The 18,309-nt window shown below is 48.2% G+C and overlaps 1 protein-coding gene across 1 annotated transcript; it reads left to right on the top strand.

Moving 5' to 3' along the window:
• Nucleotides 1-967: 967 nt before the first annotated feature.
• Nucleotides 968-17,868, top strand: RNF187 (ring finger protein 187). Its single transcript, XM_060146399.1, has 5 exons — nt 968-1,067; nt 14,384-15,084; nt 16,442-16,534; nt 16,720-16,941; nt 17,537-17,868. The coding sequence occupies exons 1-5, from the start codon at nt 968-970 to the stop codon at nt 17,537-17,539; spliced, it is 1,119 nt and encodes a 372-aa protein (XP_060002382.1). The 3' UTR covers nt 17,540-17,868.
• The last annotated feature ends 441 nt before the right edge of the window (nt 17,869-18,309 follow it).

Here is an 18,309-nt window from a genome sequence, read left to right as displayed (position 1 = left end):
GTGAGGGAGAAGGACTGTGGAGCGGGGCATTGGGGGCTGTGGGGAGAGGTGTCCGGAGGAGGCCAGGAGCTGGGCAGGAGGAGGGATGGGAATGGTGGGTTTTACAGAAAGGAAAGCTGGGCGATGAGGGGTGTAGGGAGGGTCCTGGGAGATGGACGGGGTGGGGGCGAAGGGAAGGTGACGGAGGGTGACTGGGGGATGGGTGGGCAGGTGGCCTCACCCGTGACACACACAGGGGACATCCCAGGGCTTGTCTGGGTGGTTTTGTCCAGCCCCTCCCCCCCGACCCCTCCAGCCCCCGCCCCAAAGCAGGAGCATTTCTGTGTTACAAGCGTGTCAGGAAATCACGATAATATCCAAAGACATGGGTGAAAACATTAAGGCACAAATGTGCATAAAATACAGGAAATGGCAAACTCACACGCCAAATTGAAGGACGCAGCAGAGGTGGTGGAATAATAGAAAGCCTTGGAAAGCTCGAGGAGGCGCCTTAGCGAATAGGTTTGTCGTGAGGGGCGGGCAAGATTGAGTTTGAACCAATCCAGATGAGCCCTTTCGGGTAAATACCGGAGGCCGCCGCTCTTTCTGATCCCGCGCGGGCAGTCCTCAGAGTGTAGGCGGGAGCGGTTTCTTCAGGGAAGGTTCGCCTCCACCTCTACAACCCTCCCTCCCATCTGTGTCTTTGCACGGTGTGTGCCGCTTGCCATCCCTTTGCGTCCTGGCACTGCGGCACTCCTACGCCCTTGAGCTCCTCTATCTAGCACCCTTGAAATCCTGTGTCCGCGCGTCCCTGTATCCTGCACCCTTGCACTGCTGCAGCCCCTGAGCCCCAGCGCCCTCCCGCGCGCTACTCATTCTGTGTCTGGGAAGCCCCGTCGCGCAGGATCCCAGCGCCAGGACGGCCTGAGTGGGTGGGGGCTCTGCGGTCACCCTCCTGTGCACCATCCCCGCCCGTCGCGTCCGGGTCATGCCCAAGGACCCTCATCGAGCGCGCCGCATCCGGGTCCTTGGGCGTGAAATGGAGACGCTAGCAAAGCGACTGGCTGTTCTGAGGCCACCCGCGCGCGGTATCAAGTGACTTGTGGGGGTTTTCCGAGTGCCCTTGGCTTTTCTTTCGCTGTCTTGGCGGGGAGGGGGACTGTCCAGAATTTTGGGAGGGACGGAGCTTTTCCCACACTTTAGGAGGGGAAGAGCTGGGGGGTGGGGAGCGGAGCGGGGATGATGGGTTCGAGTTTGGAACTCTTTAATCACAGGCCTGGTTATGGTAATGAGCTCACCACCAGGTCTCCCTTAGAGACTCCTTCGAGTCAGGACCCGAGACCCCAGGCTCATCTTCTTTTGGTGTTGTCTGCAGCCTTAGATTCTGTGTACAGCATCCTTCCCAGAGTCCTATGCTGGAACACCAAATAAGTCCTCATACCTAAGCGCAGACTCTCTTTTCTAGAGAAGCAATAACCTCCTGTAATATTTTCCGATGTGGAATGGGCTCGAAAAATGATTTTCCAGGCAGGCTGGGAGTACAGTGTCCAGTGGCTGTGTTGGGTGGTGCCTTTGGTTGGCTATTTTAAACTCCTATTCCAGGTACCCACACCTGCATGGGTTTATCACAGGGCATATGCTACCACCTGCCTGTCCCCCTGCTTCTCATTCCACTTCCCTTCCCCATGTATAGTAACAACTTTCCATGAATTCTTCCTTATTAGTTATACAGGTATTGTTTTTGTGTAATTGTTTCACAATATGTGATTTTGATATGCATAGATTTACCTAGTCTTTCTTAAGGCCTCCCTTCAGATTTTCTGGGAAAGCTCTAAATCTTTTCCATGACTGCATAACTCCTGGCTGCCCAGCATACATTCTTTGAACTCAACCTTTCCCCTGTAGATTGATATTCACTTTATTTACATGGCTTTGTTTCTCCACAACCAAGAATTGGTTTTGCCTTAGAAGTAAGCAGTTTTAATGCTTTTTGCAACTTCCTCAGATTCTAGAAAGGGGCTGGGTGCTGTTGCTCCTGGAAAAATGACAGATAAACTTACTCTTAGCCTCCCTTGCAACCCGGCATCTGAGCATTGGGATATTACGGAACCTGGTCACATTCCCCTTCTGTGTAAGCCCTGGCTCTGCACACAGCCACTGACGTCCACCCATAATTAGGAACTTGTCTTCCACGGCTGCCTCTTGCTCTTGGCTTTGTCTCACTTTTAAAATACAGCCAATTAAAAAACTTATTACTGTTGTTATTCAGGTATGGTGAGGCCAAGAGATCAAGACATGACTGCCATTGAAAAGATAGCTGTTATACTCACAGTTCCCAAGAGGAGGGGCACAACACACCTCACAGGGCCAGGCCACACTGAGAAACAGCAGGGTCTGCTAGGAAGCAGGGGGAGCGAGGGGAAATCTTGAGAAAGACCCCTTGTTTTTTCTACAGGAAAGACAAGATAAGGTAGGGCAAGCAGACTCAGGATTGCCTGGTTTGAGTAATTTCAGCTGGCTCGGGGCATAGGGCCTGTCCCTAGTTGTGTGGTACCTGCCCTGGGGTGATGAGGGCAGGTGGACAGTGGCCTGCCCATGAATGTGAGAGGAGATGCTTAAGGTGTGGGCTCTGGATTGGTGAGTTCACATATGAAAGGCATGGTGCTCCTTGGTGAATTATTTCTGATCTCTAGGAAACATTCCCTTCAGTGCCCTATCGTTCATTCCCTTCAGAGCCCTGGGAAAGAAACTCCTATTTGCTTAGGTTGGGATGATGGAATAACTTTATATGAGTTGTATATAGTGACTCAAGCCCCTAGAAATATTCTTAATATTGCTTTAAGCTTAGAAATATCATTGGGATATTTGGAATTTTTAGGACATTGAATTATTTAAAAGTTTTGACTAAAATATCTAAAAAACTTAGCACTATATTTGCAATTAAAACATTAAATTGAGTCATTAGTTTTGACATGATTTTTGAGTTGAAAAAGTTAAAACATTGTCCAAAGTTTGTTTTTAATACTGGAGCATTAAAAGAAACAACATTTGCTATCTGTAAGTTTAGTCATTAATTTTACAAAAGTTATTCCCTTCTCCTGGAGGGTGGAGGTTGCAGCTAGCATGTTCTCCAGGAGCATCCTGGCAGTGATATGGGCTCTGGTCCTGGCTCCTGGGCATGGATAGTGGTCTCTCCTCACCTGGGTTATCTCCTGGAGTTGTGAGGTCATCTCCAAGCCCGTCAACTCCACAGCCTAGCAGGTGACTTCGTAGGCCTTCCAGTGTTCTCTTACTCATCTCCTTTCTTTCTTCCCTTGGCCTCCTGGCTAATCTGTGGCTCCGTGTGGTCGGGCTTGCCCAGAATTTACTGCCTTTCTCTGGCTGATGCTGGTCCCAGCCCTGAACAGGAGGTTTGATCACTCAGACCCTTTCCCTGGTCATGGCGACAATCTCAGTGACCAGCATGACACCAACTCTAAGCGTTGGTTGAGGCATTTGGAAGAGAGGAGCTCTTGTTTACAAAAGGATTCTGACTCCAATTCCAACGTGGGGTGGGATTGGTTCTCCATACCACCAAGCAATTCTGCAACACCAGCTGGGTGTCTTACAGTTCAACTCAATTCTGACACCATCTACCTGGAGATAGCATCAGATCCCACAGATTAAGGGTTCAGTCCGACAAGACTGCCCCCCACCACACACTCTTCAGATGCCAGTGACAAGTCCAGTTGTCTTCTGTGCTTCTGTCCCACCGAATGAGAGGTTCCCATGACCCCCTCCTTGGGTTTGATTAATTTGCTAGAGCAGCTCACAGAACGCAGAGAAGCATTTCACTTCCTAGATTACTGGTTTATTATTAGAGGACGTAACTCAGGATCAGCCAGGTGGAAGAGATGCCCAGGGCAAGGCCCGGGGAAAGGGCTCCAGCTTCCATGCCCTCTCTGCTTGTGCCACTCTCCCCAAATTTCTACCAACCCAGAAGCTCCCTGGAACCAGTCCTTCTGGGTGTTTTGGAGCCTCCATTACATAGGCATAATTGATTAAATTATTGCACATTGGCAGCTGATTCAATCTCCAGCCCCTCTTCACTCCCTGGAGGTCGGGGGTGGTACTGCAAGTTCCAATCCCTTGATTACATGATTGGTTCCCCTGGCAACCAGCTCCCATCCTTAGGGCCTTTCCAAAAGTCACCTCATTAACAGAACAAATGACACCTTTATTGCTTTTATTATAGGAAATTCCAGTGGTTTCAGGAGCTCTGTACCAGGAGAAGGAGGAAGACCAAATATATATTTCTTATTATAGATCACAATAGCACAGTTTGCTAGGCTCAGATTGATTGTAGTAGAAGCTGAAGGCTGCCAATAGGAGACACCTGCCTGGGGACTCCACCAGAAGGAAGAGCTTGGAAAGAAGACGTGGCATATATCCTGAAGACATTCGGCCATTAGAGCTCTGCTGGATGAGAGCTGGATGGCACAACACCCTTTCAGGAGTGCTGTGGTGTGAATAGCACTCCCCGCCAAAATTCATGTTGAAATCCCAGGGTGATGGTGTTAGGAGGTGGGGCCTTTGGGAGGTAATTAGGTCGTGAGCGTGGTGCCCTCAGGAATGGGATTAGTGCCCTTATAAAAGAGCACTCCCTTGCCCCTTCTGTTATCTGAGGACACAGTGAGAAGTCATCAATCAATGAATCAGAAAGTGGGCTCTCTCCAGAACCCAAATTTTCCAGCACCTTGACACTGAACTCCCAGCCTCCAGAATTATGAGAAATAAGTGTCTGTTGCTTTTAATCCACCCAGTCTATAGTATGATAGCAACCCTAGTGGACCGAGATGAGGAGCCAAGGAAGGTACCTCCTGCATTTTCAATTCTATGGTTCAAATTAGTTTCTGTCACTTTTGGTCCTGACGCATCAAGATGAAATAGATTTCACTTCCTAGAAAATTTACTTGTGCCATTTTATTAAAGTATTACACTGGTATTTACTTGAGCTGATGCAAACTGGCCCATTTTTTTTTCATCCTAGATTTGAGAACCCCATGAGATAAGGGAGTAGTCATTCATTTGACTTATTTTAGTTAAGCAAGAACAGGCTTGAACAATGCAATTGAGATTTTAAAAAATCCAGGAAGAAATTCCAAATTTTATTTATTTATTTTATTTTGGTAAAAAACACATGAAATTACCCTCTCAAAAGATTTTAAGTGTATAGTACAATATTCAATTATTATTTATATTTTGCTATTTGTACAATAAGTTACTAATCATACTTCACAGCTCAAGGCTCCTTACCATCATTGGTCTGTGTAACGATCATCTCTTGTTTATTTACTTATATTCCCCAATATCTTCCCTGTTATGCCCATTTTCCTTGCTTGCCTGCTTTCCAGTGCACTTTTTACAAAAGTCTAATGAAGTACTGGAAATATTTTGAAGGTGTGGTATTGTGATGTATAATAAGAAATATATATTTGGTCTTTCTCCCTATTCATAGCACAGAGCTCCTAAAACCCTTGGAATTTCCTAAGTGATGAGAATCATAAAGGTATCTTGATATTCAAAATGAACCTCTGTCGATGACACCAGACTGTGTTAATGAGATGACTTTTGGAAAGTCCTTGAGGATGGGGGCAGGTTGCCAGGGGAACCAACCTAGTGAGATGGGGTTGGAAGTTTCAGTCCTACCCTGACCTCCCAGGAGGGGAGAGGGGCTAGAGGTTGAATCCATTATCAATGGCCAATGATTTAATCAATCATGACTATGTAATGAAGCCTCCATAAAAACTCAAAAGGATGGGGTTTGGAGAGCTTCCAGGTCAGTGAACACCTGGAGATTTGGAGAGAGTGGTTTGCTCAGAGAAGGCATGAAAGCTCTGTACTCTTTCCCCATATCTTGCCCTATTCATCTCTTCTACCTGGCTGTTCCCAAGTTATATGCTTTTATGATAAACCGGTGATATAGTAGGTAAAATGTTTCTCTGTATTCTGTGAGCCACTCTAGCAAATTAATGGAACCCAAGGAGGAGGGTATGAAAACCTCTGATCTATAGTCGGTGGCTCGGAAGCATAGATGACAACCTGGACTTGGGGAGGAACTAAAGGTTCTTGACTTTGTTTTATGGCTAAACTATTATTTTGTCTTGCTTAACTGTTTTCCTTTGTTTCTGCATTTTCTCATTTCTCTGATTAAATTTGTTCTTTGAAAGTCGGGGGAGGCCTAGGAAGCTAAAGCTTTTTTACAAACAAGAGGCAGGGGACACAGGGGTCCGCTGGTGTCTGTCTCTGGGAAGGCCCCGCAGAGTCCTGCTGGGTTTCCTAAATAGAGTTTGGAGACCAGAAGAGGGAGCTCTCATGTGCTGCAATGACAGCAGAGCCCAATAGGAAGAAGAAAGAATGCTCCTCTTTTCTGGCAAGGACTCAGCCAATGAAGACAAGAACTCTTTGTTTACTGTGGCCCTCCCAACTTTCTTTTCCTCTCTATAAAAGTGTTCTCCTTCCCTTGCCATGTGGGGATTTGCATGAGGCTCACCATGGTTGCAGACCCCAAGTTGCAATTCTCTGCTGATCCCGAATAAACTTATCTTTGCTGGAGAAATACTGACAGTCTATTTGTATCAGGTTAACAGACTTCAACACTTCTTTTCATCTTTTTGCTAGACTCAATTCGATCCCTAACAAATGGTTAGTTCCTCTCCCCAGCCTCCACCCCCATAAATGAGTTTACAGAAACCTTTCCTTTAAGTATGGCTTATTTGGGTCCCACGCATTTTGATGTAGTAATTTCAGTATAAATGATTTCTAGGTATTTCTGATATTTCTCATTTTCTACCATGTTTATATCTTAGGATCTAAAAAAAGTATAATTTGAGGTAAAAATGATCATAAATGACAAAGATGGACATTACATTCTGATACAGTGAACACTAGATCAAGTCAACATAATCATCTTAAGCATAAATGCACTTCATATCACTTCAAAATACCAGCTAATTGCAATCCATGTGGAAATGGGTAAATCACCATTGTCACAGATTTTTAACACCTATCAAATACAAACTAAGCAGTGATATATTTTTAAAAATTAATTAATTTACTTTTTGGCTGTGTTGGGTATTCGTTGCTGCACGCGGGCTTTCTCTAGTTGCAGCAGGTAGGGGCTGATCTTTGTTGTGATGCGTGGGCTTCTCATTGCGGTGGCTTCTCTTGTTGCAGAGCATGGGCTCTAGGCACGCGGGCTCAGTAGTTGTGGCTCGCGGGCTCTAGAGTGCAGGCTCAGTAGTTGTGGCGTATGGGTCTAGTTGCTCTGCAGTATGTGGGATCTTCCTGGACCAGGGCTTAAACCCATGTCCCCTGCATTGGCAGGTGAATTTTTATCCACTGCGCCCTCAGGGAAGCCCACTAAGCAGTGATATTGAAAAGCTCAATAACACAATTAATAACCTCAAGATTTTGGAACTATAACCAGCAAGCAGAGGACCCACTTTCCTTTTGAGCACACAGGGACCATTTGCAAAAATAACCCATCCATTCAGTCATAGAGGAGAGCTCATTAAATTCCAAACTCTTGTGTTCTACACCTGTAGTGTAGTAAAGTATAAATTATTAACCAAATTGTAGTTATAAATTCTGTATATTTGGAAACTAAGTAATATATAGCTAGATAATACCTGGGTTAAAAAAGAGATCATGTGGGGAATTAAAAATATTTAGATCCTAATAAAAAGAAATATCACCTAAAAGAATATATGTGATAGAGCTTAGCTGTACTTAAGAGTGGATACAGCTTTAAATGTATCAGGAATAAATACATGTTTAGAAACAAGTTTTCAAGCATATTATTATGAAAATCTAGAAAAGTCTGGAAAACTATTCTCACAGATAATACCATAATTGCAATTTATATTTGCCACTCACCTTTTTCCTTTCAATACGTTTAATTTGTTGGAAACCAACAAATACCCCATCCTGATTTTTTTCCCTCTTCAGTTCTAAAATGAGACAATAATTTTCTTTGAAGCAGAAAAATACAAATGAAAATATGAAAGAGTCCTTATTTAAGGCAGTCTGGTAGTTTTGTGGAGGTACCACCCTGACGTGTGTGGCTTTCAGCCTCTTTATGTCAGACATGGGATGGACTGAACCATCCTGAACACCAATCTCAGCTTTAACACTCTGTGATTTTTTTTTTCATTAGAACATGGAAAATTTGGAGGAATATCATTCCAAATCTGACACCAATTCTGATGTTTGTGTTTTTCTCACAGGCAGTTAACTCAATTCTGTCACTACCTAACTGGAGATAGCATCAAGTCTCACAGGTTAAGGGCTCAGTTCTACAAGCCTGTCCCCAATTCAGACTCCAATTGAAAGTTCAGGTTGTCACCTGTGCTTCTGACTGACCCCACTATAGATCAGAAGTTTCCTTGTCTTCCTCCTTGGGTTTGATTACTTTGCTAGAGCAGTTCACAGAACTCTGAGAAACATGTTACTTACTAATCACCAGTTTATCATAAAAGGATATAACTTGGGAACAGCCAGGTAGAAGAGATGCACAGGGCAAGGTATGGGGAAAGGGCACAGAGCTTCCATGCCCTCTCTGGGCATGCCACCCTCTCCAAATCTCCAGGTGTTCATCGACCTGGAAACTCTCCAAACCCCATCCTTCTGGGTTTTTATGGAGGGTGGGACTAAAACTTCCAACCTTCTCTTACTAGATTGGTTCCCTTGGCAACCTGCTCCCATCCTCAAGAACTTTCCAAAAGTTACCTCATTAACACAAACCGTGACGTCACTGACAGAGGTTCATTTTGAATATCAGGACAACTTTATGATTCTCATCACTTAGGAAATTCCCAGGGTTTTAGGAGCTCTGTGCTAGGAATAGGGAGGAAGGCCAAATATATATTTCTTATTATACATCACAATATCATAAACATAACGACTTCAAATTTGCCTCCTAGTAAGTTGTATTTCTTAGTCCTATTTCTGTCTTTTCTGAGAAATAAAAATTGCTTTCTATTCCTTTTCCACATGCCAGACATGAAATTTCCAGAGTTGTATCTTCTTAATCTCAACACCCTCAGCTCTTCAATCATTTCTCCTACACCCGTAGTTGAAGATCTCTTTACCATCCCTTTTTGTTTGGTTTGTGAAAACAGAACTTAAAATAGGGTAACTCGAAATGCAATAAAACACATCAAATCATTAGGCTGATGTGCGATTACAACTTCCTTTAATGAAAACTTAAGGAGAGAAAAACTTTTCTCTCTTCTCATTTTAGTTTCATTGGCTGAGACCCCATAATTAGACTGACAAAAACAAACAAACAACCCATCGGATCAACAAGAGAAAAATAGTTTATTAATGCATATGGTGCACATCACACGGAAGAAATCTCAGGTTAGAACTTGGGCTTATACAGCATCTTAACAAATAAACCTGTAGAGAAGTGACAAGAGAAAGGAAAAGGGTTTTAGGCTTCCAGGGGTGTCAAGCTATGGGAAGGTAAATATTTGGGGGGAAACCAATGGAAGACAAGTGTCATTAGTGCAGGTCCATCTTGGCCCTGACTTTCCATCATCTTCACAGCCAGAAGACTTCCCCAGAGAGGGCACTTATGGCAGTTTTCATTTTTCAGAACTTTCTGCTTTTAGTCAGTTAAGGAAACTCTGGGAAGGCATCTTTCTGCAACTGTTCATCCTCATTTGTGTCAGCTCAAAATGACACATTTTGGGGTGGTATATTCTGCTACCCTTAGAATCCTTTATTTCTCTTCTAGTGGTCTATTTTTTTGTTACCTTAAAAAAAAAACTACTTTGTCACACTTATAGAAAATATTCAGATTTTTTCATTGTTACTAATTTAATTTCAAAACTTTATACTAACCTATTTAAAATCCAATATTGAGAAATATGGAATATGGTTCAGAATCAGCAAAACTGGGAATTCTGCCCTTTCATGGTGAGGCATTCTCTTATTTAGTTCTTTTTTTTTTAATAAAGCTTTGGGTTTTTAAAATTAATTAATTAATTAATAATTAATTTTCGGCTGCGTTGGGTCTTCGTTGCTGCATGCAGGCTTTCTCTAGTTGCGGCAAGCAGGGGCTACTCTTTGTTGCAGAGCACGGGCTCTAGGTGCGTGGGCTTCAGTAGTTGTGGCACAGGGGCTCTGTAGTTGTGGCTCGTGGGCTCTAGAGCACAGGCCCAGTAGTTGTGGCGCTCAGCCTTAGCTGCTCCATGGCATGTGGGATCTTCCCAGACCAGGGATTGAACCCATGTCTGCTGCATTGGCAGGCGGATTCTTAACCACTGCGCCAACAGGGAAGTCCCTTATTTAGTTCTTTGATGTCTTTGATGTCAGCATCAAGATGCTCAGAGCCTGCCAAGTGTCCTACTGTATCGGTGGTATTTATGAAATGTTATTCTGAGCAATAATTCAGACCATCACCCACTCTTATTCTGCCTCTGACCTGAAAGTGGGAGTCTTCAGTTCTCTGGATGGTTCAAGAAGCAGATGAGGGAGAGAATGCACATCTCTTCTTTGCCCTCTCTTCTCCCATTCCTTGTCTCTCGTCTGGAGGGTACAAAGGAAGCTGGAGGGAAAATGCCAGTTTGAGTCTGTCTTGGAAAATGGGAATTCTGCACAACACAATTTTGATTCTGCTGGTCTTAACGAAGGATAGTGTGATACTGTGATGAGACCCTCTGGTCTATAGACATTTGTGATACTATAGTATCACAGGTGATGCTTGGATTTGTGATTGGCAACTGAAGTTGCAGGGGGGCAGTCTTGTATCACTGAGCCCTTAACCTGTGGGGTTTGATGCTATCTCCAGACGTGTCAAAATTAAGTTAAATTGTAAACACAGAGAATTGCCTGGTGTGGGGAAAAATCCACACATTGGAGTTGGGAGCAGGCCATGGATGGGTTCTAACAATGTTTGTCATTCCTCATTTCCAAAAATCTTTCATGCATACATCTTCAAATTGATGGCTGCTATAATTTGCTGAGTCATTCCCCTATTATTGGACTTTAAGCTTCCCCCCTTCCCAAATAGTGATATGACAAACACTTCTCCAGACCAAACCAAATGACGATTTATTTCCACTTTGGGTTATTTTTATAGAACATATTTTGAGAAAAGGAATTCCAAAGGTTATGAAAAATCTGAAGATCCTTAACACATACTGCTACATTGTCTCCCAGAAGCAATATCTGCAAAATCAGGTTTTTTTTGGTTGAAACCCAGCAGGAGGGACTTCCCAGGTACAAAATCCCCTCCATATCCCCCATTCCTTGTTTGTAGAAAAAGGCATTAGTGTCCTAGGCCTTCCCTGAGTTTGGAGGAGCAGACTCAGGCTCTAATTAGGGAAGTGATGGAAGGCAGAAACAAAGGAAAAGCATTAAGCAAGAGAGCTTGAAAAATAGTTCAGCAATAAAACAGAGTCCTATTTCCTCCTCAAGGGACATAATAATAATCTGATGCAAATTCTTGAGTTGTTCTGCAGAAACTAAGACCCCCACCCAGGTGGAGGATGGTGACTACATGCTGACAGGCAAGTAGACCCAAGACTGGTTGGAACCAGATGTTTAGGATTTCTGAAATATCCCCTTGTTATCTCATCACCAGCCAGTCAGAAGAAAGTCCACCAGCTGCCTACCCCAAATGCTGCCTTTAAAAACCTTTCCCTAAAATCCGCTGGGGAGTTTGGGCTTTTTGAGCACGAGCTGCCCATTCTCCTTGCTTGGCACCCTGCATACTTTCCTTCACCACAACTCAGTGTCAGTAGACTGATTGGCTTTGCTGCGACATGAATGAATGGACCCAGGTTTGGTTTAGTAACAGGGTCTCCCAACTTAATAGTAAAAAAAAATGTCTCACTTTATGTTTCTATTTCTTGGTAACTGGTTAGAGTGTATATTTTTTCTCATGTCTATTCAGAATTTGCATTTTCTCTGTGAGCTGACAAATTCCATGGGGCAGGGGCTATTTTTCCGTTGTACTTTTCTGTTCCAAATTGTATGAACTCTTTGTATATTTGTGGCTGACATCTTCCTAGTTTGGTTATTTGCCTTTAATGGTTGTGCCTGATTATTTTTCACACTCACTGCATTATCATGGCCTTTGCTCATTGATTTTCTTTTTCTTCTTTTTCCCCACTTTTCTCTCCACTGTGTTCCTAGTCTACCCAACAAATCAGCTAGGCTCAGCCTGAAGTGCTTTCCTCCTTCTAACCATTGCTCCACAGAACTAACCTCAGTTTTCCAGTCACACTTCCAACCGCTCATTTAGTGCATTTTCAAGTCTATGCCAGTGAAAACAAAGAGAATAAAGAGTGTCACTCATCACCCTGTTATAGAAAGAGGTAAGTTGCAACCCACTACAGTTGCCCACTGACAGTGTGCCCTGAGGGGAATTCAAGATGGGGGAAAAAATGATGAAACATTCTGCACTTTGGATTTACCAGGCCCCCAGACAGTTAAAATGCATATCTAAGGAATACTTTCAATGACCCCATATTCTTGCATCTTCCCATAGATAGAAAAGCACTAAAATCAGTAACTTGAGATATCTGTTCCTTGTGATTAGCAGTAATCTTTTATCAAAATGTATGCTTGACTACAAGTATTTCCCAGCCAAAACACTTCTAATATATACTGGCTCCTCCACTACCTCTTTGGACCAGTCCCTTCAGAGGTAAGGAGAGGCTGTGTGGATAAAGACAACCAGCTTGCCTTATTAGTAAACAAAGGATGTTGTGGCACCACAGCCACCCCAACTGTGCACCCTGAGGGGATTCAGAAAGGAGAAAAACAGGGTACTGGCCCTAGATGGTTAAGGTCCCTATCAAAGGAATGATTCCAATAAGCCCAGACTATTGTATCTTCCCATACATTAAAAAAAAGCACTAAATTCATTAATTTAAGATGTCTGGTTTTTTGTTTGTTTGTTTTGCGATACGCGGGCCTCTCACTGCTGTGGCCTCTCCCGTTGCGGAGCACAGGCTCCAGACGTGCAGGCTCAGCGGCCATGGCTCACGGCCCGGCCGCTCCGCGGCATGTGGGATCTTCCCGGACCGGGGCATGAACCCGTGTCCCCTACATCGGCAGGCGGACTCTCAACCACTGCGCCACCAGGAAAGCCCCCGGTTTTCTTTAACAGTAATCTTTTGTTGTTCCAAACCTGGTTTTTGTTGCCTAAACTCCTATAATACCTGGCTTCTGAGAGGCTCTCTTCCTGGCTTAGGTCCTTAGCAAGTCTGCCAAATAAAATATAACTCTCAACGTTTAGGTTGTGCATTTTCTTCAGTCAACAGCTATTTCCTGGCTACAGGCCTCAGTAAGGTCCCTGAATAATACTTAACTTTTACGTGTTTTTTGTTAAGTCAACATCAGATTTAAAAAAAAAAACAAAAAAAGTCCCCACAAAACCAAAGAGCAATACCTAGAAAGATTTTGCACTTATGCGGAATAACAGATTCACTTTATTTTTTTCTTTTTTTTGCGGCACGCGGGCCTCTCACTGTTGTGGCCTCTCCCGTTGCGGAGCACAGGCTCCGGACGCGCAGGCTCAGCGGCCATGGCTCACGGGCCTAGCCGCTCCGCGGCTTGTGGGATCTTCGCGGCGGGGCACGAACCCGTGTCCCCTGCATCGGCAGGAGGACTCTCAACCACTGCGCCACCAGGGAAGCCCCAGATTCACTTTTAAAAAATTAAAAATTGCATTTTTTTAAAACCACGTGCTTGGTTAAAACAACAAAAAACCAAAAACAAACCACCAGACCGCTCCTTCCCTAAACCTTTTTTGTTTGTTTTTAAAGAAATGCTAACGAACTTCCTGGTAGGGACCTGGAGACTGGTAGCCCTGGGTCTTATCACAAGTCTTCACTCTAAATCAATGAGTTTCCTCTCCGCTGGATTCCTCGTGCCTGAGGCTCAGGGGCGAACTGGGGACCTAAAGCCTGGGCTCCAGGTAGGACGTTGGCCACCCACGTGGGGTGGCCCTCACAAGACGTGTTCCTCTGAGAGTCCACGCCGGACCTACGCACGCGGGGAAGGCACACGCGGTTCGGTGCATACAGAACGATTTCACGTGGGAGGGTGCCCAGGAAGCGTCCCACGCAGGCCGTATTCCAGCCCAGTCCCCACCCCGCGTGGGCGTTGCGCCCGGAGGAGGTGCTTGCAGCTCAGGTCCTAACAGCTTACAAAAAAGACGTTTAAAATGGACTTTTCAAATAAAACTGTTTCCCTTTCGCACACGAGTCACTTATGGGAGAAGTGACAATCCTTGTAAGATTTCAGCGTGCAAGGACGTGGGTCGGCCCGCGGGCGGGAGACTGAAGCGCGTCACTGTTAGCTGGGCGGGGCGGGGGGGCGCGGAGAGAGTGTACATCGCTGCCAGGACCCAGGCGGAGTGTAGCGGCCTGTCAGGACCCGGGAGACTGGAGTACACCACTGCCAGGACCCTGCGTGGAGCACACGCCTGCCAGGACCCTGCGCCGGGCGCCCAGCTATCCCAGTCGCCATTCTTGTCCTTCGTCCCTGCTCTCCATCCCCGTCCGCACATCCCCGTCCCCGGCTCTCCGGCCGCGCTTTTCCTGCGTCCCGGTCCCCGGCTTTCCCCCGTGTCTCCGGCCTCGCCAGCCCAGCCACCTGTGCTCCCCGGTCCGCGTCCCTGTCTGCGCCCTCCTCGAGGGCCCCGCCGCCGCTGCCCTGGCGCTTCCCGCGGGCCCAGCCGAGGCCGCCTGCGCCCTGTGCCAGCGCGCGCCTCGCGAGCCGGTGCGCGCCGACTGCGGCCATCGCTTCTGCCGGGCGTGCGTGGTGCGATTCTGGGCGGAGGAGGACGGGCCCTTCCCGTGTCCCGAGTGCGCCGACGACTGCTGGCAGCGCGCTGTGGAGCCCGGCCGCCCGCCGCTCAGCCGCCGCCTGCTGGCGCTCGAGGAGGCTGCCGCGGCGCCCGCGCGCGACGGCCCGGCCTCTGAGGCGGCGCTGCAGCTGCTGTGCCGAGCCGACGGGGGCCCGCTGTGCGCCGCTTGCCGCATGGCCGCGGGGCCCGAGCCGCCCGAGTGGGAGCCCCGCTGGAGGAAGGCGCTGCGCGGCAAGGTGCGCGCGGGCGGCGTCCCATGCGCTGCCCTTCCCCGGAGGGTGCCCTGTCCCCCTTCCCATCCCCAGACTGCGCCCTGTTCCCCCTCCGTATTATCCGGATGGCGCCGTGGTCCCCCATCTCCATCTTTTGGACGGTGCTCTGACCCCCCCCCCCAATACCCCAGTTGTTGCCCTGTCCTTTTTGCTTCCTTCCTCTGTACGGTGCGCAGAAGCCTTTCTCCCATCCCTGGACGGTGCCTTGTTCCCCCATTCCCTACCCCCAGAAGTTGCTTCCTCTCCACTCCCCTACCTTCGGAAGGTATCCAGTCCCCCTTTCCCCATCCCTGGACAGTGCCCTTTCTCCCCATCGTCCCCCGCTTCCCCCCAGGATGCCCCTGCCGCCTTCTCAGTGTTGTACTGGCCTGCCCCACCCCGCAGGGGCAGACAGTCCTGCTGTGGGCCCCGCCCCCATGCCTTGCCCCTTTTGTGTTACTGCCCTGCCCCTGGCGTGACGTCACACTATGGTAACTCTGCCCCCACGAGCAAAGTCCCCTCATAGGGGACGGGGCCTGAGGCTATCGACCCCTCTGGAGTCCTGTGCGCCCCCCTCCCATTCCGTCTTCTCCCGAGTCCCTTAACCTACTTTGTTCTGGAACCTTTTCCACTGTGCTTTCATCCGTTACATGTGGCACTTGATTCTGGGTCGGAACCCACCATCGGAGAGTCTGGTCACAGCTGGGGTCTGGGGATCCCAGGGACCCGCTGTGTGTGTGGTGGGCTCAACTTTATTTCTTAGAGAATAAAGACAGCCAGGCCCCTGGAGTGGAAACAGTGTGGTCCCTGCCCACCAGAGGGGGGAGAGTAGCACGTTTGAGGGTACATGTGTCAGGGTTTGGGTCCTGGGGTCTCCTGGGTAAACAGTGGAGTGTAGCATCCAGGGGCTTGCTTGGGGCTAGAGCATGTGGCCAGGGGACTGGTGGTCTTTCCTCCTGGTGAAGGACCCCACCTATCCAGTCAGTGCATGGAGTTGGGCAGGCCGTGGGTGTGGCCATCCTCACCCCAAAGAGACCACCCTCCATCCCTACGCTGGGGACAGTAACACTAGGGACCCCAATGGATGGTCTTGTGTACAGTTACCCTGTTGGATTCTTAGCACAAATATTTCTCTCAGACTGGAGAGAGCATAGTGGGTCACTAAGACCCCCCCTCTCTGGTGCCTGCAGGGTTTTGAGGTGTCTGGTGGGCCAAGACCATGAACTGAGGCCTCTGGACCGTCAGGGGATTCTGGTGGTGCAGTGTCCCTCTGGACTGGGCTTAGGTGGGCCCCAGACCTTCAGAAGTGGCCACACACCCCATAACCAGCATCTCTTTCCAGGAGAACAAGGGATCTGTGGAGATCATGAGGAAAGATCTGAACGATGCTCGGGACCTGCATGGCCAGGCTGAGTCCGCCGCTGCTGTGTGGAAGGCAAGTGGGGTGGGGTTGGAGTCCATGTGAACAAGGAAACGTGGCTGTGTACCCTGACCCTATTTGGCAGGACGGTCAGGGGACTCTCCTCTCTTGAGGTGGTCGGTGGTGGGGCGGTGGGGTGGGGTGTCTCGGGGTAGCCCGAGGACACGGGTATCCCTCCCTGCCACCCACCCATCCTGTAGGGACATGTGATGGACCGGAGGAAGAAGGCCCTGACTGACTACAAGAAGCTTCGGGCCTTCTTTGCTGAGGAGGAGGGGCGCTTCCTGCAGGAAGCAGAGAAAGAGGAAGGGTCCCTGGACGACGAGGATGAGGACCCAGCGGAGAGGTTCAGGTCCCTGCTGCAGGCTGTGTCGGAGCTGGAGAGGAGGCACCGCAACCTGGGCCTCAGTATGCTGCTCCAGGTGGGCACCCTGTCCTGGTGGCCAGGGGAGTGCAGAGGGGGCACAGATTCAAGAATTAGCAAGGTGGTAGCTTACCAAGAGAGATGCCTTTAGACCGCTGCCTGGCTTCCATTTGGGGCTGAATTTCAGGAATGAGTAATCCAGGAGACTCTCCAGCTTCCATGTGGGAAGAAACATTTGCAGAGAGGGGGGACTTGCATCCCAATATTGAAGCACTGGGCCCCTGCCCTGTCCTGGGGATCTACATGTAGGAGATGGCTCGGAGGTCAGGAGAGGCAGGGATCCTGGCGAGGATGGTGGTTGCCATGCCCTCATCCTGAATGTCCTTTACACTGTGCCCTGAGGCTTTGCCTAAATCTGGAGATTCTGGGCTCTTTGCAACCCTGAGTCTGAGCCGGGAGCCAGCAGCCTCTGTCTTACCTCCTCCGAGCTGAGCAGCCTCTGTCTTACCTCCTTCTGGCAATACTGGTTAATCAGCTCCAAGTGGGTGGTGACTGTGGGTGAGGAGACGTGTGGGTCTGGTGGGGCTGGGTTCTCCAGTCACCTGGCTTTCAGGATAGAAGCTCCCTCACTCCTTCTCTCTCTTCCCATGCAGTGATGTGCTGCTTGCCCAGGCACCGGGCAGAGGAAGCTCGTTCCATCCCTGGCCTGAAGCAGCTCCTCCATCCGCCTCCTTCTGGACCCCCCTGTCATCCTTCAAGACACCCCAACCCTGAGTGTCTTCTCCTAGGTGTAGATGTGGGCTGCGAACTCTGAGTGCCCACCTTGAGTTGCTGAAGACAGTGCTCCTCAGAAGAGTGTTTGTGTTCCCTTTTCCTCTAGGTGTTCATGTTTCTAGGCTATAAACATTTCACTGTAGAGATGTGTATTGGGGGTAAGTTAACCTAAGTGTATCCCAACTCCATAAAGTTCTTTTCGCTGCCCCAAGTCTTGTCAGATTTGCCGGGGTCTCCATGAGCTGTGGTCGTCATCTCCAGGAGGCCTGGGCTGTCCAGACCTGACACCTGCCCCATTTAAATGCAGCCTGTAATGGGGCTGCTCCACCAGTCCTGCACACCCAGGCCCACAGACCCCCACCCATGCATTGGGCATAGCAGTTAAGGTTAAATTTGGGGTGAGTGTCAAGGGAAAGGAGTGTTCAGGGTGCCTGGGTGGGGAGGGCGGGCAGATCAGACCTGTCACCTCTGCTTGTGGTCCTCCAACAGCGTATGTTGCACAAACCTACACCTACAGCTTGAGGTCTATCCACAGAAACACGAGAACCTTGAGGTCCTCATGCAGTCTGTGTCAGGGGCAGTGCAGACCCTTGCTGGCCATATCCTCCAGGCTCTGTCCCTGCTCTGCCTCCGAGGGTGTCTACTCAGCCGG

Source organism: Lagenorhynchus albirostris, chromosome 3 (assembly GCF_949774975.1).
Source record: "Lagenorhynchus albirostris chromosome 3, mLagAlb1.1, whole genome shotgun sequence".
NCBI lineage: Eukaryota > Metazoa > Chordata > Mammalia > Artiodactyla > Delphinidae > Lagenorhynchus > Lagenorhynchus albirostris.
The sequence above is the reverse complement of the archived record's forward strand: the minus strand, read 5'-3'. Positions and strand labels throughout refer to the sequence as shown.

Excerpts from the sequence above, each read along its gene's own strand:
- RNF187 (XM_060146399.1), top strand. The coding sequence starts at position 968 with ATGCCCAAGGACCCTCATCGAGCGCGCCGCATCCGGGTCCTTGGGCGT. Across the intron at positions 15,085-16,441 it reads GGAAGGCGCTGCGCGGCAAG|GAGAACAAGGGATCTGTGGA; the intron begins GTGCGCGCGGGC and ends ATCTCTTTCCAG. Across the intron at positions 16,535-16,719 it reads CCGCCGCTGCTGTGTGGAAG|GGACATGTGATGGACCGGAG; the intron begins GCAAGTGGGGTG and ends CCCATCCTGTAG.